The 15,813-nt window shown below is 41.0% G+C and overlaps 2 protein-coding genes across 3 annotated transcripts; both read left to right on the top strand.

The window, feature by feature from the left end:
- The first annotated feature begins 613 nt into the window (after positions 1-613).
- Positions 614-8,688, top strand: LOC147253079 (putative ATP-dependent RNA helicase ddx6). Its single transcript, XM_086218078.1, has 13 exons — positions 614-809; positions 1,596-2,388; positions 2,673-2,736; positions 3,456-3,560; positions 3,710-3,839; positions 4,036-4,182; positions 4,660-4,754; positions 4,864-4,986; positions 5,103-5,231; positions 5,436-5,616; positions 5,693-5,794; positions 6,152-6,372; positions 7,167-8,688. Exons 2-12 carry the CDS (start codon positions 2,210-2,212, stop codon positions 6,367-6,369), a joined length of 1,473 nt encoding a protein of 490 aa, XP_086074204.1. The 5' UTR covers positions 614-809; positions 1,596-2,209; the 3' UTR covers positions 6,370-6,372; positions 7,167-8,688.
- Positions 8,689-9,225: 537 nt separating this feature from the next.
- tomm40 (translocase of outer mitochondrial membrane 40 homolog (yeast)) lies at positions 9,226-13,941 on the top strand. 2 transcript variants are annotated; one of them, XM_086218076.1, is made up of 9 exons: positions 9,226-9,341; positions 10,020-10,252; positions 10,835-10,995; positions 11,265-11,366; positions 11,459-11,564; positions 12,370-12,492; positions 12,645-12,721; positions 13,249-13,351; positions 13,446-13,941. In XM_086218076.1, the coding sequence occupies exons 2-9, from the start codon at positions 10,039-10,041 to the stop codon at positions 13,583-13,585; spliced, it is 1,026 nt and encodes a 341-aa protein (XP_086074202.1). In that variant the 5' UTR covers positions 9,226-9,341; positions 10,020-10,038; the 3' UTR covers positions 13,586-13,941. The 2 variants fall into 2 exon arrangements, with proteins under 2 accessions (XP_086074202.1, XP_086074203.1); XM_086218077.1 differs by having other exon boundaries at positions 9,339-9,447.
- Positions 13,942-15,813: the final 1,872 nt, after the last annotated feature.

Genomic DNA, 15,813 nt, shown 5'->3' with positions numbered 1-15,813 from the left:
TGACGTAGAGAATGCTTTAAAGTGAGGTGTCTGGTACAAAACAATTCATGGTGTCTATTTAATATGCACAATAAATTATGAACATTACCCGCGTATAGCACAACTTTAATTAGACGATCACTCTTTTCTAATGAAATAATATTTTCCTTAAGGGAACCTGATATACATTTTTCATTATTCTTCTTCTTAAATCCTTGCATAACATTTTTTTGATTGAGTACAATTCAGGAAATGATGGGTCAGAATTTCATACCTTTACAAAAAAAATAAACAGCCACACGCATAAATGATCTAAATCCATTTTATTATATCGTTGCCTTCTTAAAATAATCGCTTGAACGTTCTTAAAAAAACACACACACCAAAAAATGCAGACAAAACATCTTAAGGAGTTAATTTATGCAAAACAAGTAAAAAAAATAAACGACAAGAAGGTGACGATATTTTATTAAAAATATTTTAATATAGTAACAATTCTGCACAATTTAAAATGACAACTCCCTTATTTTGTCAGTGAGTTGAAACCATGCCTGGTGACGCGAGGTTACTCACTCAGCAACAACAGGCTCAAATTTGAAAGCAGCGCTGTGATTGGTCAGTTTCGGGGTCCTTCAGTAACCAACCGGCCCAAAAAAAACGAGTGCGCGGCCATGTTGAATTATCAATAATCTGAGATAAGAGACAAAAGAGAAACAACTCGGTGTATCCGTCGAAGTACTGAGTTTTATCCCTAACTCGTTAGAACTGCTTAAGTAACGTCAAGTACCCTGACGACAGGGCACACTTTGGATGGGTGTGAGAAACTTAAGGTATGTTCATGAACGGAGTGATTTCTCAAACCTGTAGGTTAGTACTGTTGTAGGGTAACACTAAAAATGGCTGAGGAAACACATGCGGGCTGGGTTAGTTGCGTGTTTGAGGCGAGTTTTAGAATAAATAGAAGGCGCAAATCGACAGGAGCCCCGAAAGTTTGAATAGTTTGATAAGCGGGGTCTCGCGAGTAAACAGGAGCGTGACCCCGAGCTGAAAGTTAGCTTGCTAGGTGCGGGGTCAGAGCCACGTTGCTCTATGTAGAGTTACAACAATTATCTCTGTCTGCTAGAGTTCCAGACTACAATGTGTCCACGAAATAATAAACCCGCACCCGACAATTCTCCGATGGTCACGGATAAAATAACTTTATCCTCTTGTTGTCAATGTTGTTAACTCACTAAGGCCCGTTAAAGCCAACTTGAAAACATAACTTTGAGGAATCGAGCGGAGGTTGAATTTAGCCTGTGTTGGCACTAGCGGTTAGCCTTGACATGATAACAAAGCCGCATGTAGGAAGGTAATTGCTATTTTATCGTGAACTTGTTTACTTTTTCACTGTTGTATCAGTAATTAGACTGAAATGGTTTCCATTATTAGCATCAGTTAAAGCCGAACCGTGTCGAAATAACTTAACATTGTGCGGCTGAGATGTTGTCGATGAAAAATCTAACATCATAGCATATCAGTCAAAATAATCCTATAATGTTTTTTCCTCATAAAACTTCAGCCCTACTTTCTTTACTTGTGGCTTGCTTGTTAACGCACATAATCTCTTGTGACAGGTAACCTGGATTTGGTAATCCTCAAAGCACTTTGCAGACTGCCATCTCAATTTTTACAGAAAAAGAAAAGGGAACTGGAAGAAGCGACCCACATATAGTAAAAGAAGAAAGTGCTTTTCATATTAAAGCTTGCTTGAGACATTTTTTGAGCACCAACGAACCAGGTGGAGGTTGAATTCATGTCAAAGGAAAAGTCTGAGGCTGAAAGTAGATCATATTTTTCCACTTTTTTTGATTATATAAACCTAGTACTCAGACTCTAAAATCCAAGATACACAGATGAACACTCAGGATTACAACAGGAATAAGTGGACGTTGAGCCAAACATTTTGAATCAAAAATTCAGACTGTGGTTTGGTCTCATTTGATTTATTTATTCATATGAATGTTAATTTCTCTCTTTTTGGAGAGATTACTTGTAAATAGATTTATTGAATATAACAGAATTCACAGGCAGGGCTCTTTTTTTCAAGAGGCCTGAGAATCACATTCAGGAGATTCTTGAAAAAGTAAAGAAAAGGTAAAAAATTCAGGTGTTCAGATTAGTGAATAAGAGACAAAATAAGTCTGACTGACTGTGAGGGAATTGTCAGATAAACTTTTAAAGTGAAACAATGGCGACGGTGAAAACTGCAAACCCAGCACCAGTGATTGGACTGAACAAACCAACAAATGGTCCACTGAGAGGACTGGCCAAGCTGGCCGGCCAACAGTTGGGATTCCCTGCAATTGCCCAACAGAGCAGTTCCCCCCAGAAAAGAAGCAGCATTCCCCAGAGCAGCGGTGGCATCAAGTAAGACACTGGTCCATTGCACTTTCTTGCAAAATTAAAAAGTCAGGTCAGCTTATCACAACTTCATCTTGACAAATTGCACTGGATTTAGAGTTTATTTCCCCAGTGATTGGCTTTTCTTGCATAGCTCTCTTATATAGCAGGTTGTGTTAACAATAAAAGATAAAGATATGGAAGAATGTAACTTTTTCTGTGGTTCAAAGTTGGCAACTGTAACTCTGATGGTTTTAGGGTTACAACCAAGTGATTTTACTGTCAACTATTAAACACTTTCTTACAACCAGGTTTGGTGATGACTGGAAAAAGTGCCTGGAGCTTCCTCCAAAAGACAACAGAATGAAAACCTCGGTAAGCTAATGATGTAGCGATAGCAGACAGAATTATTCAGACTGACTATTCATAACAGTGCTGAGCTCCTTTGCGCCTATTGTCCTGTATTTGAAATGTGGAAATGTTGTTCTATTTATTAAGGTGTTTCTGGAACCCTTTACCCACATTGCCTTATTCATGGATTTTTAAAAAAAATCCGCCTTCCAAAGCAGATTGTTCCCATTCCCGTTATGAGTAGAGGAGGAGTTGCATTTCTGTTTTTGTTGTTGATTTTTGTTTTTCCTGAGTTCAACAGCAGAAAGGAGTGAAACATGCCAAAATAGCTTAGCAGAAAGCAGCATGGGGGACAGTGATGGTGATTGTGTTTGCTGTTTTATTACTTTTGCTGTTTTTGTTTTGTTTTGTTTTTTAAACTCCACACTGACTGAACAATGTTAAAGCACTTTTTGATATATTGTCAACTGCCTGTTGTATGCGAGTCTGACATTTGAATCAGCACAAGTGCGCCGAAAATTAAGAGTGACATGTGTTTTGGGTTCTTATCAATGCTAATGGGAGCTGATAAATACGCACTTCTTCTTTAGAGTCATTTGAGCTGGGACTGGATGCACATTAAACTTGTTTTTGTTGTAGAAAAAGTCAAGATGTTCGCTTGTGTTTGCAGTTTTTTTGTCGAGTGGGAAAGGTGCTATAATCCTAGTAAATGGGAACATCATATTCCTGCATTGTCTTGCCAGGATGTGACCTCAACTAAGGGTAATGAATTTGAAGACTACTGCCTAAAGCGGGAACTCCTAATGGGAATCTTTGAAATGGGATGGGAGAAACCCTCCCCTGTCCAGGTACCTTAGCTGTGTAACTACACTCTCGTGAATATTTCCCATTACACATTGTATATTGTGTTGCTGTTTTAGAGTGAAGAGTTTTTCAAGCTTAGGGCTTGAATTGTGTTATTTCCAAAAGTCTCATGTTAAAATCCATCTGCTAATAGGAGGAAAGTATCCCCATCGCTTTGTCAGGCAGAGACATTTTGGCTCGGGCTAAGAATGGCACAGGGAAAAGTGGAGCCTACCTCATTCCTCTCCTAGAGAGGATAAACCTGAAGAACGATCACATTCAGGGTGAGTTCTAACCCGTCTAGGAGTCGCCCTCTTAGGTGGCCTCCTGTTTCTCTGCTAATCCACCACTAGATCATTGGTTTTATTGGTTGGTTTGAACATTCAGGGTTTTTTTTGTTTTGTTTTGTTTTTGAGATGTTGAAGCAACTCTGTCCATGCGTGTCATTTCATCAGCTCTCCCATCTCTGTTTCAATCCAGCAATAGTCATGGTGCCGACCAGAGAGTTGGCCCTGCAGGTGAGCCAGATCAGCATTCAGCTCAGCAAGCACCTCGGTGGAGTCAAGGTCATGGCCACCACTGGTGGCACCAACCTTAGGGACGACATCATGCGTCTTGACGAAACAGGTACTGGTCACGCCATTAATATTTAAGATAAGGAAACAGGATAATTGTAGTATGGATTCTTACTTAGACAGTATTCTGTGGCAGGTTTTTGTCCCTACAAGGTCACAGATCGTTTTGGCCGTTTCACACAAATGTGCTAATTTGAATTGCAAAGGTTTATTTAAGTGTGACTTTAAGTTTTTCAAGCCATTTTTCACTGTCATGGCGCCCTTGAGGAAAAAGGTTTTCATTTCATCAAAAAAATACCTTGCAATATGTTATATGCTGATCGTAGGCATCCGATCCTATTGGAAATGCTAGATTTTATTTTAGTCATTTTTTTCAAGGGAAAAATCATTTATGCAGAATGATAAACACTCCTATTAGTTAGCAGTGGCCTAAACCTATTGAACTCTTGACCTTATGTAGTAAATTTTACTGCTTTTCTCAATAGAAAATGTTCTGAGATGTCATTCGTGCCCCCATTTGTCTCAACAGTGCATGTAGTAATAGCCACTCCAGGCAGGATACTAGACCTGGTAAAGAAAGGTATTGCAAAAATGGATAAAGCACAAATGATGGTGATGGATGAGGTGTGTTTATTTTTCTTTTTGATTTACTTTTTTAAATTTTATTTTTAAGTTGGTCTTTGTGACTTTTATTGACACTTTATTTGATCTTGTTTATTCCTCCTCTGTTCAGGCAGATAAGCTCCTATCCCAAGACTTTGTGGGCCTGATTGAAGATATTATTAGCTTCCTACCGAAGAGTCGTCAGATTCTGCTTTACTCTGCCACTTTCCCTATCAGCGTGCAAAAGTTCATGGTGAGGAATGAAAAGGGCAGTTTATTTTCTCCAAATAAGAAGAGGAGAACAAAATGAGTTGTTGTTTTTTTTTTTGTCACTACACTTTAAAAAAAAAAAAAATGTTGTTTGTCCAGAGCAAGCATCTACAGAAGCCTTATGAGATCAACCTGATGGAGGAACTGACGTTGAAGGGCATCACTCAGTACTATGCCTATGTGACTGAAAGACAGAAGGTCCACTGCCTCAATACGCTCTTTTCTCGGGTAGGTGTACATCACTCATGTCAGGTGTTACTGACTAGTCTGGTACTAAGAGCCAAAAATACTCCAGCATAAATGGATTCAAAGGAGAATGCAAGCTCCTGTATTCCTCCCTCAGGTGGACATACAGAACACTTGAGATGAAGAGCTTAATGAAAATGTTCTCTTTGTCATCAGTGGTCATTAATCTCTCCATTTCTATGACAGCTTCAGATCAATCAGTCCATCATCTTCTGTAACTCCACCCAGAGGGTGGAACTTTTGGCCAAGAAAATCACTCAGCTGGGCTATTCCTGCTTCTACATTCATGCCAAGATGATGCAGGAGTACAGGAACCGTGTGTTCCACGACTTCAGGAATGGATTGTGCAGAAACCTGGTCTGCACAGGTAGGGGATGGGAATTATACAGATTGCAAAGGCGTAAATGGTCCATAAATTTGCTGATGTTCATGCTTTCCACCAGACTTATTCACTCGGGGAATTGACATCCAGGCAGTAAATGTGGTCATCAATTTTGACTTTCCCAGAAGTGCAGAGACCTACTTGCATCGTATCGGGAGATCAGGTGAGAATCAACAATTTTTACATTTACCACCTTAAACCACAGCACCAGGGTTACTCTGCCGTTCCCTTCAAGGATTGTGTGGTAGAAACGTAGATGTGTAAGGTTCCATAACAATACGATAAACAGTGGGAATGGATATTATTGCTGATAGCAGGCTCGGCAAACATGCCTGCTGAGTGTCTGTTCAGGGTCTCCTGCCGGAGTGAGACATGGTGCTCAGTTTGAGAACATTCCATCAATTCATGCATTTATTTTCTTAATTCTCCCACACGATTCCTGGAGGGTGCAATACGAATGAGATGTTATCTTTATATAAAATACATAATACATACAATATATATACCCCCCCTCCCCCAGGACGTTTCGGTCACCTGGGTCTGGCCATCAATCTGATCACATCTGATGACCGCTACAACCTGAAGAACATTGAAGACCAGCTGGTTACTGACATTAAGCCCATCCCCGGCTCCATTGATAAGAGCCTGTATGTGGCCGAGTTTCACTGTGTTGACCCAGGGGATGATGGTGGTGATGATGGCAGAGCCACAGGCAAAGAAGGGGAGCAGCCTGAATGAATGGTCAGTTGAATAGTCCACAAAACATTTAAGAAATCAATTTTGAGTAGACATTAGTTCAATTATCTTAGTTTGGTTGTTGATCGCTGATAAGCTCTTCTTTGAGCATCCTGCAGCAGCTCGTCTAAGCCTGGTCCTAGCTGCTAAGTGGATCTTTCAGACCAGACTTGATAGATTTTAAGGTGTGCAGTTACTATCTGATTTGACATGGTCGGATACACTGATCAATCTGTTTAGGTTTGCTTATGTTATTTGCTGCTATGTAAAGGAAGGATGCAAGTCAAACTCCCCACAGTTACCCCAGTAAGATTAACATCTGTGCACCGGTATTCAATGGAATAAGGATCAAAGCTAGATGGTGTAACTGGTAAATATTTGGCAAAACCTGGAATGTCAGACTCAAACGGGCGAGCTCGAGACTGGGTTGAAGCCCTGTTGGTACTAGGTGGTTCAGTTTCATCATTTGGTGAACTGTGAATAATTAAGAGTAACTAATTTCCCTTTTATGGAATATTATTTGGGTGGAGCTTTTATGCACAGTTTATCAACAATACATCGAAGCTTTCCAACCTTGAAAGCGAGCCAATACTATCAACCGTGCTAATGGAGACTATCCTCTTTCATCAAGAAGATTAAGGGAAGTTTTACAGGATTTAAAGGTGAAGGGTTAATGTTTGTCCTCCTCCAGCTGCTCAACAGCACTTAACATGAATTTGCACAGAGCTGATCTGCCTTAGCTGTGACTCATTACATGGTTATCACTAATTCTAAATTGCAATTTATGCTTTGTCTTTCAGGAGAAACATGGCATCTGGTATCATCACAAAACTTTGGCAACATGTCACGCAAGAACCATGTGAAGATCTTCATTGCCCACATAACAACCAGTATTGAGGATTTCATTGTCAGTCTTCTTGAAAATTCCCTTTTCTCAATTATTTTCTCTATAGCATGGGCTTTGTGCTATTGCTACAATCTGTCCTTGAATTAACAACTTTAAATGAGGGTATTTATTTGTTGTGCTGAGAATTAAAATGTGAAACTAAAGGTGGCGTTAAATGGTACAGCCCAACTCACATCCCTGCTTTTTTTTTTTTTTTTTTTTGGTATAATAGAAAAACCCAGGAGCCACTTGTATCATTCTCCTGCAGAATAGCCTGAATTTTTCTGTCATGGATTTCACAAAGTGCCAGAAACATTCCTTGTGCTGTTTTTTATTGTGACAAAATGGCTTCATGCAGATCATTCCATGGTTGACATTTTTCTTTTTTCTGATATTTGGTTTGCACAACTGAACCTTTTCGCCATGTTGTTATGCACTGAGTTGCTGTAAAGAAACCATTTCCATTACCAAACAGTTGTACCTGATGAAGCAATCGGTGTTGTTGTTTTGGAGCTTTAGAGGGAGGCCGAATTCTAAAATTGGAATCCAGACGGTCACAGAAATGAAAGCTGTGGTTATGCTTAAACATGAGGTTATAAAATGGTGTTGCTCATAATACAGTAAGTTTTTGTACACAAAACAAGATATTTAAAGTGAACAGTACACACAAAGCAGCATTTTCTTGGGTCTTGATGGAACTTTAATTGACTTTATATTGAAACCGTCCAGCTTGTTGGGTCTTCTCAGTGTTTTTGTGTGTGTGTGTGTGTGTGTGTGTGTGTCCCGTCCCACCTCCACAGTGACTTGAATCTAAAACCAAACTCCTTGTCTACCAAGGCTAGTTGGGAAAATGGCCCACATTATACTTTTAAAGGGCTTCCTAATGGTCTATAAACATGTTTTATATTGTATGGACTTGTTTTCTTTATACATGTGGAATTCCTGACTTAAAAACGTCACAAAAATACACTGGGTACGTTTTAAGAATATTTCTACTCTTTCAGACTTGGATGCTGTCTTTTGTTTTGTCGTTAGAGTACTGCCAAGCACTAGCACGGTTGGTGTGTGTGTGTGTGTGTGTTTGTCATAGTTTTCTCTCTGGCTCTAGGGTTGTTGAGTGGTTCTCTGATTATTCAGCCTGGCTGCAGACGATACTTGAACCTGTCTGGACATTGATCTTTTTCTTTTCTTTTTTTGTTGACTTTTTAACATAACAGGAACTACCACTGCCAACTGCACTGTGCCGTAAAGACTTCTGAATGACTTTTTTAAGTATTGATTTTCATCTGATGCAGTTTCCCACACATCACTCCTCTGCTGGATTGAGTACTTTCATGACCAGATGATTTATTAAAGAGAGAGAGAGAGAGAGAGGCAAGAACTTTTGTTTAAATGTTGATGCCAACGCCTGAAAAGAAATAAAAAGACTGACTTGAGGTTTCTTCTCGTCTGTGTCTGTTAATGCATTATGTCCATGATTTTTCCTCCTCTTTGAAATGATTCAATTTGAACTGAACAAGCCTTTGAAAATAGATGGAAAAAATAATCAACAGTCTAATGAGAATGCATTAGTCCTTGACTGCACCTCTGGACACATCCTGACTGAATTATAAAATGTCAAATTGTAATATGCAAGCATGTCTCAAGCATGTTTGTTGATGAAGATGCACTCATTTTCTTTTTTTCTTTTTTTTTACAGTCTAAGGTTTCCAAAGCATTCCTATCCAGTCACGTCACTGTTAAGAAACTGTATTGCAATGTTTGATAGCAACAAATGAAAAATAAATGCTCAGTAATAAAATCTTGCGTTAAAGCCACGGTGTTTCCTAAAGGCTGCCCCTGAAATAGACGTACCCTTGGAATGTCATTCAATGGGAGATTGAATGAACCGACTGATGACCCCGTGTGGTACGTCATCACAATCGGGCGGAACCTGCTATAATTCTAGCCAATGGCGTTTACGATCAGACGTAAATCAGCCAATCCACGGGCAGGTCCTGGGAAGTGGGCGGGCACTTGTCAATTACGGTCGCGGACGTTGTCGTGAACTTTACCGGTGTTGAACTACCCCTGGACCCAATCCGTAAACGTGAGTAGCAAAAACGTTAAATTATGGGAGAATTGTAACAACAGGAGAGCCGCTGATACTCCGTTATCAAATGACCATTACCCTGAACCGCAGTTTCTCATTTCCGGTGGGCAGATCTCGTGGTGGAGTCCACATGGCTACATAGCGGCTAGCCAGCTAACAAACCAACCTTGCTAGCATTAGCCGTCATGGGTTAAATATTGCTAGTGAACAGTTGCCGGCTGCTGGCTTTTCTCCAAATGTGCATTCCATAGCTAACCACGGGTTGCGGAGCGCTATCAACTATAGTTGCCTGAATTCTCCACAACGGTCGCTGCCAACCCCAATCAGCATTGTTTTCGAAAGACGGACTAACGCTGTAATGGGCCTTAACTTAGCTAAAACCAACCTGCTGGGCTGGTAACGTTACTGCCCTGTCACTTCAGTTCACTTCAGCAGAACTCATGCTTGTTTGCCAGCATGTTTGTAGCAAACTGCGCCCCTTTGAATTGGATGTCCTCTGAGAAAGATGCATGCTAAGCAGGCTAATGTGGTCTTTACTTTCTCAACTCCACAGTTAATGTGTGTGAATTAAACAGTTTCCTAGTGCTTCTGTATCCAGCAGCGCAACTTAAACATGGTAAGATGACGAGTTACCTAGACGAAACAACAATCATCTACTGTCTACTTCCTTCTTAGTCTGCCAGATTCTCAGAGTATGGGCAGTGTGTTGGCTGCCGCCTCCCCCAGCCCGGCCCCAGCTGCTGCTGGAGGTGGTCCGGGGGTCCCAGGGTTGGTGTCAGTCCCTCCAGGGTTCTCTATGCCCCCGGTGTCTTCCGTCCCTCCAACATCGGCATCTGAGCAGTCTACAGATGCGGAACCTGCACTCCCAAACCCAGGCACATATGAGGAATGTCACCGCAAATGTAAAGGTTGGAAATGTGCTGTTATAATTTATCAACTTCAGTCATCATTTATTATGTTTGTATTGACACAGCAGCTTTTTCTCGAGGTGTAGAATACATGTCCATTGTACATTGTGGGTTTAACAATACAGTATATTCTAAGCATAATCCAACCATTGATCCATATCGTGATCAGCCATCTTTTTGGGCAGCTTCATTTGGGGATTCCCATGGCACATCCATCTGCACCTGTTCCACAAGTCTTTCTTTACTCTTTGGCAGCCATCATTATTTTATTCTTTTTAAAAAAAAAAATTTTTTTTACGTAGCTTAATTTCATAATATCACTGTCACGATTTTCAGAGCTCAGGACTACATTGTGAAACCACGTTTAAGTTGCTCATTTGTGTGTTGATGATATAAATGCAGGTGATTTTGTTGATGTGCATATGAAGATCGCTGGCCCCTCAACCGAATCCAATCATAAAGCGCAAGACTTGATGACTTCAGTCAATATTGCATCATAGATTAGATCGTGTCTGCAATATTGAGTTGTGATTCAACTTATAATTCACACTCCTTGTAACCCCCCCAATCTGTCTGTTGTAGAGGTGTTCCCTTTGCAGATGGAAGGGGTGCGATTAGTGGTCAACAAGGGCTTGAGTAACCACTTCCAGGTCAGCCATACCATCACCCTCAGCACCCTGGGGGATTCCGGTTACCGATTTGGCTCCACCTATGTGGGCAGTAAACAGACCGGACCAGCAGAGGTGATGATCTTTTTTTCCTCAAACTTAAAAAAAAAAATGTCTTAGAAGTTCACTCGGCTCCAGGAGGTGGAAATGAGTCTGTTATGTACGTTGCAGCACATTTTAGAATTTACGACACACATTTTTGGAGTTAGAGTCAGAAAGGGCTAGTCTTGAGGCTTGTTACTGATATTGCACTTTGCAACCTTTTTAATACATAAAAATAGCAGCAATTCAGATGTCATGCACACCAGCAGAAAAGTAACCGTTGTGTGTTCTGTTCCTGGTAGTCATTCCCGGTTATGGTGGGAGATATGGACAACACAGGCAGTCTGAATGCCCAGATCATCCATCAGCTCTCCAATGCTGTGCGCTCCAAAATAGCCATCCAGGTACGTAGAGGGGCGGAGCCTTTGACGTGATGTCTTTTATCTTGTAGGGCTATGCAGGTCTCCTCATATGCTTGTTTATTTGTGCATGTTAGACGCAGCAGCATAAGTTTGTGAATTGGCAATGCGACATGGAGTATCGTGGTGAAGACTTCACCTCTGCTGTGACTCTCGGAAACCCAGACGTTCTTGTTGGATCTGGTATGTTTGTTTTTTTTTAAATTTTAACCAGACATTCACACAGTGGTGCAGCTGCATTGATGGCCAGCAATTAGTGTGTTTATCCTTTTAGTCTCTGCTTTTCTGTGTTGTCATACACATCCTCACATAGAAAGCTTGCCAGTGATGGCTTTTGACAAGCCTCTGGGTTGAGAGCGCCAAAGAATATGTGATCAGCTGGGGCTGCAGACTCGGTGGTGCTCCTGTCGTAGTACGTGAGCCTTCAGATTTTGTTGTTGTTGAAGCGTAAGGCTGCTCCCTTTTGCAGAAGACAAACAGAAATATTTTAGTGTGTGACTTTGCTGTCCACGATTTAGAATCTAAAATACTTGGAAAGGCTGCTTATCGATGTTTCGGAGTGGGGATTGTCCTCTCGGGGTGGCTCTGCTTGCCATTGTCCTCCATTTTAGTAACAAAACAACACAACACAACATGAACATAAAACTTGGTTTACTGAAAGTTCAAAAGTCAAGCTGACGGTGCCGATGGAGAGCGCCCTCTACTGGATAACAAGGCAAACAACAACAAATGGTCAGAGTAATAGGGAGACCTTATTTGAAACAGGCTGTTCTTTTGCAATTGTGAACTTTTCACCTTGTGTTTGAATGAACATTCAAACTTTTTTTTCCTGATCATCCTTGAGTTCCAGTGGATGTTTGTACTATATTTGGAGAAATCCCCAGGGTGTTCCAGAGAACAAGAGAAACAAACCCTGCCAGCGAGAAGACCTGAGAGGGGAGCAATGTTTCTACTATAAACATATCATAGTTTTACCGTTGTCCTTCAGGCATTTTGGTGGCCCACTATCTCCAGTCGATCACACCAGCAGTAGCTCTTGGTGGGGAGCTTGTATACCACAGGAGACCAGGGGAAGAGGGAACTGTCACCTCCCTCTTGGGCAGGTACACAGGTAAAATACGTGCCCACTTAGACTGCTTGATGCCTTAGTTTATATTTCATACACTTTAAGATAATCAGGAAATATTCAATCACAGAATTCTGAAAGTTTTTTTTTTTCTTTTACCAGTGTGAAAGATGTTGACGTCTCCTTTTTCCCCTCAGGTGACAACTTTGTTGCCACATTGACTTTAGGAGGAGCAGGAGCACACGCTACTTATTACCACAAAGCCAATGATCAGGTACCTCAGACTCACGACTGTTACACAAGTATCACACCTGGTGCACAGCGGAAGATGCTCAAATATGAACTGATGTTCCAATTGTGGGAGGCCACAGTCATTAGGCACACGTTAGATGCAGCACAGCACTCTTAGTGGACACGTGATTTCAGAGAGGAGATTGAAGAGACTCGGTATCTCTCAGAAACATGGATGATGTCGTGCTGACAGGTTGCAGTAACGGCTGCAGGCACGGTGGTTAGTCACAGCATTCTGATTTGTAGTGGATGGTCTAATAATGTGTGGTAAACGGTCAGAATTTTAATTGAATTCTCCAAAATATGAACAGAGCAGAGCTGTGGTTCACGGGGCCACTAAACCTACGGTAGTGTGTGTATAAGCTGTGAATCAGACCCACAATCTCCCCGACTATCCTGATTTGTAGGGCGAGTGTCTAGTCAGCTATCATTTGGCTTCCAACTTAAGCTTGACTCCAGCTTAAATGCAGCAGTTTTCTTAACAGGTTTTGGGTTTTACTTATAACACAGTTGCAGATAGGAGTTGAATTTGAAGCAAGTACACGGATGCAAGACACCACAACATCTTTCGGTTACCAGTTGGACCTTCCCAAAGCCAACTTGCTCTTTAAAGGTAAAAAAAGCCACCTGAAGTCACCTTTCTTTTTAAATGATGCAACATAAATTTCCTCTTGGAAATGAAATCTCCTTTTGCCTCCTCTCCGCAGGTACGGTTGACAGTAATTGGGTGGTTGGAGCAACCCTTGAAAAGAAACTGCTTCCACTGCCTCTCACGCTGGCTCTCGGGGCATTCCTCAACCACCGCAAGAACAAGTTCCAGTGTGGCTTCAGTGTCACCATTGGCTAAAGGAGCTGGAGCTTTCCGAAACCAGCTCACAGGCCAAAGCTTGGACCGGCACAGAGACACACAGGAACCTGGACTGAGTTTTAGAAATTGAATTCAGAGACTCTCTTACTACTTTGACAAAGAGAGACCAAGAAAAGTACCAAGGAGCCAGGACTGGCCAAGCCATGCCTACATTCTGTAGCACAGATGTCTTTCCTTTATGGTGTATTGGATATACCCAGAGGCTAGAGAGGTGTATGTCAGAAGGCATCAGGTGATGCATGAGGTCATATGATGTGAAAATCAGGCAGTGGGTAGACATAATATATGGTGATCATGTATGATGGATTCAAATAAATGTGATTACTTTTTGTATAGTGGGGTGTCTTTTTTTTTTTGGTAGGAACTGGACGTAGTGCAGAAAAACGAATCCATTTAAAAAAAATATTTTATCCACAAATGTTTTTAGTTTTTTTTTTTTAACCTTTTTAAAATACCCACAAATCCTTGTTTTGAGGTCATAAAGATGCTTCTCCCCACGGCGTCACTTCTTTGTGTGCCCAGAATGCAGAAAACAAGTATATTTAGCTGGCAGCTAATTGGATTGATTACTTGCAACAGCAGCAGCATCAAAAAGGCAAAATTTCCCCAGAAAGTCTGTGCACAGACTCAAGTGTATTAGGTGGTACAGTCCACAGTTTGATCCACAAACGCTTTGATTTGAGCTTTACAACAAACTAACACCCTTCTCCCTCTGTGTTTGACCTTGGTAGTGAGTGCAGTTAAACCAAACTGCCTTTGGATTTTCACTTCAGTGCGGAACCTTTTGTGTTGTGTGTGTGTGTGTGTATGATTTTGGACTATGAAGAAAAAACAAAACTGGTGAGGAAAGATGTGGATTACATGAGATGAGTTTGTGAAAGAACATTTTAGGCAAGTTATGCTGTTTTGTTTTCAGTTTTTGTTGTTAGCCACCCGTCACAATTAGCTTCAGGCTTCTCTGCTTTACGGAGGAACAAAGACGTGATGTAGGTGGACAAAAATGTCTGCGCTTAAGGCGCCTATTCGAGAGACATCGAAAGCTGAGAAATGCTCAATTACAACACGTTACTGATTTCAATCTACTGGAGAACCTTAAAAGATTGTACAGTTTCAAATCAATTTCTTTTACAAATCACTTTTGCTTAAAGTTATCTTTTCCTTCTCGAGTGGCCACTTGACTCTCTGAATCCACTAAATGCTCCCTGAACTGGTGAGAATGTGTTCAATGACCAAACCCTGAACAGGACTTTAAATATGGACCACGGCTGATTTCTGGAGCCCTCTAGTGCTCCAACTGGTGGGCTGAGCTGGAGGAAAACCCTGCACCGTTCTTAATTTTGCTTGTATCTTTGAGAATAACCCACCACAAGTCATATTTTAGGCAGTCTAGCGGTTCTCAGGTTGACAGCGTTGGTCTTGTGCTTGTGTGGTGCATTCAGATAAATACAGACATTTGTGGTCTGTAGATGGAACATTCTGTCTCTGGTGAGACCTCAGTTCTTCATTTTGTACCACCATAAGGTATTAAACTGAGTGCTGTTAAATTTAATCAAGACTTTCAAGTTGATGAATTGATAAAGCTGCTGTATATTTAACTTTCATTCAGCGAAACCAAAGGTTGGTAGGAAAAACATGAAGTTTGAGGGCAATCTAGAAGGGCATCAACGCCTCAAAATGAGACCTGTGTCAATGAAGAAAGAAAGTGTGTAAATAAAGTTTCACCAGCTGGAAACTCAGTTTTTAAGAACTGCAATGAAGACGGACGTTTTCAAGACAGAATTTCAGAAGCTGACCCAAGTACTAACAAATATGGTCCCAGGTAGTACTGATGTGATGTTTCCTTAAAGGACCCGTGAAAATGGGATGTATTGATGGCAGATAATTCATGTTTTTTTAACTATGATTTTTTTAAGACAAAATCAGAAAATGAAGGATCATGGTGGCCTTGCCAGTGCAGAATGAACCCTTTATATCTGTGCAGGAAACTTCTATGAAGCCCCCCAAGGGGCAACCTCATATTTTAGCAGAATTAGTTGCACTGGTGCTGCACCAGATGAGGAAGCCTGAACAGAGATGCATGATTGAAGGTATGATGATAGCTTTGGTATTTGTGCTTGGTTCACAAAGCTTGTTTTATGTGTTAATCCTAAGGGCAGACTGTTCCCTTGACTTCCCGTTTGGCACAGAAGCAAAAATGAAATTAAAAA

This window comes from Aulostomus chinensis, chromosome 11 (genome assembly GCF_037954235.1).
Source record: "Aulostomus chinensis isolate RoL2024-O1b breed Wild chromosome 11, RoL_Achi_v1.0, whole genome shotgun sequence".
NCBI classification, from domain to species: domain Eukaryota; kingdom Metazoa; phylum Chordata; class Actinopteri; order Syngnathiformes; family Aulostomidae; genus Aulostomus; species Aulostomus chinensis.
The sequence above is the reverse complement of the archived record's forward strand: the minus strand, read 5'-3'. Positions and strand labels throughout refer to the sequence as shown.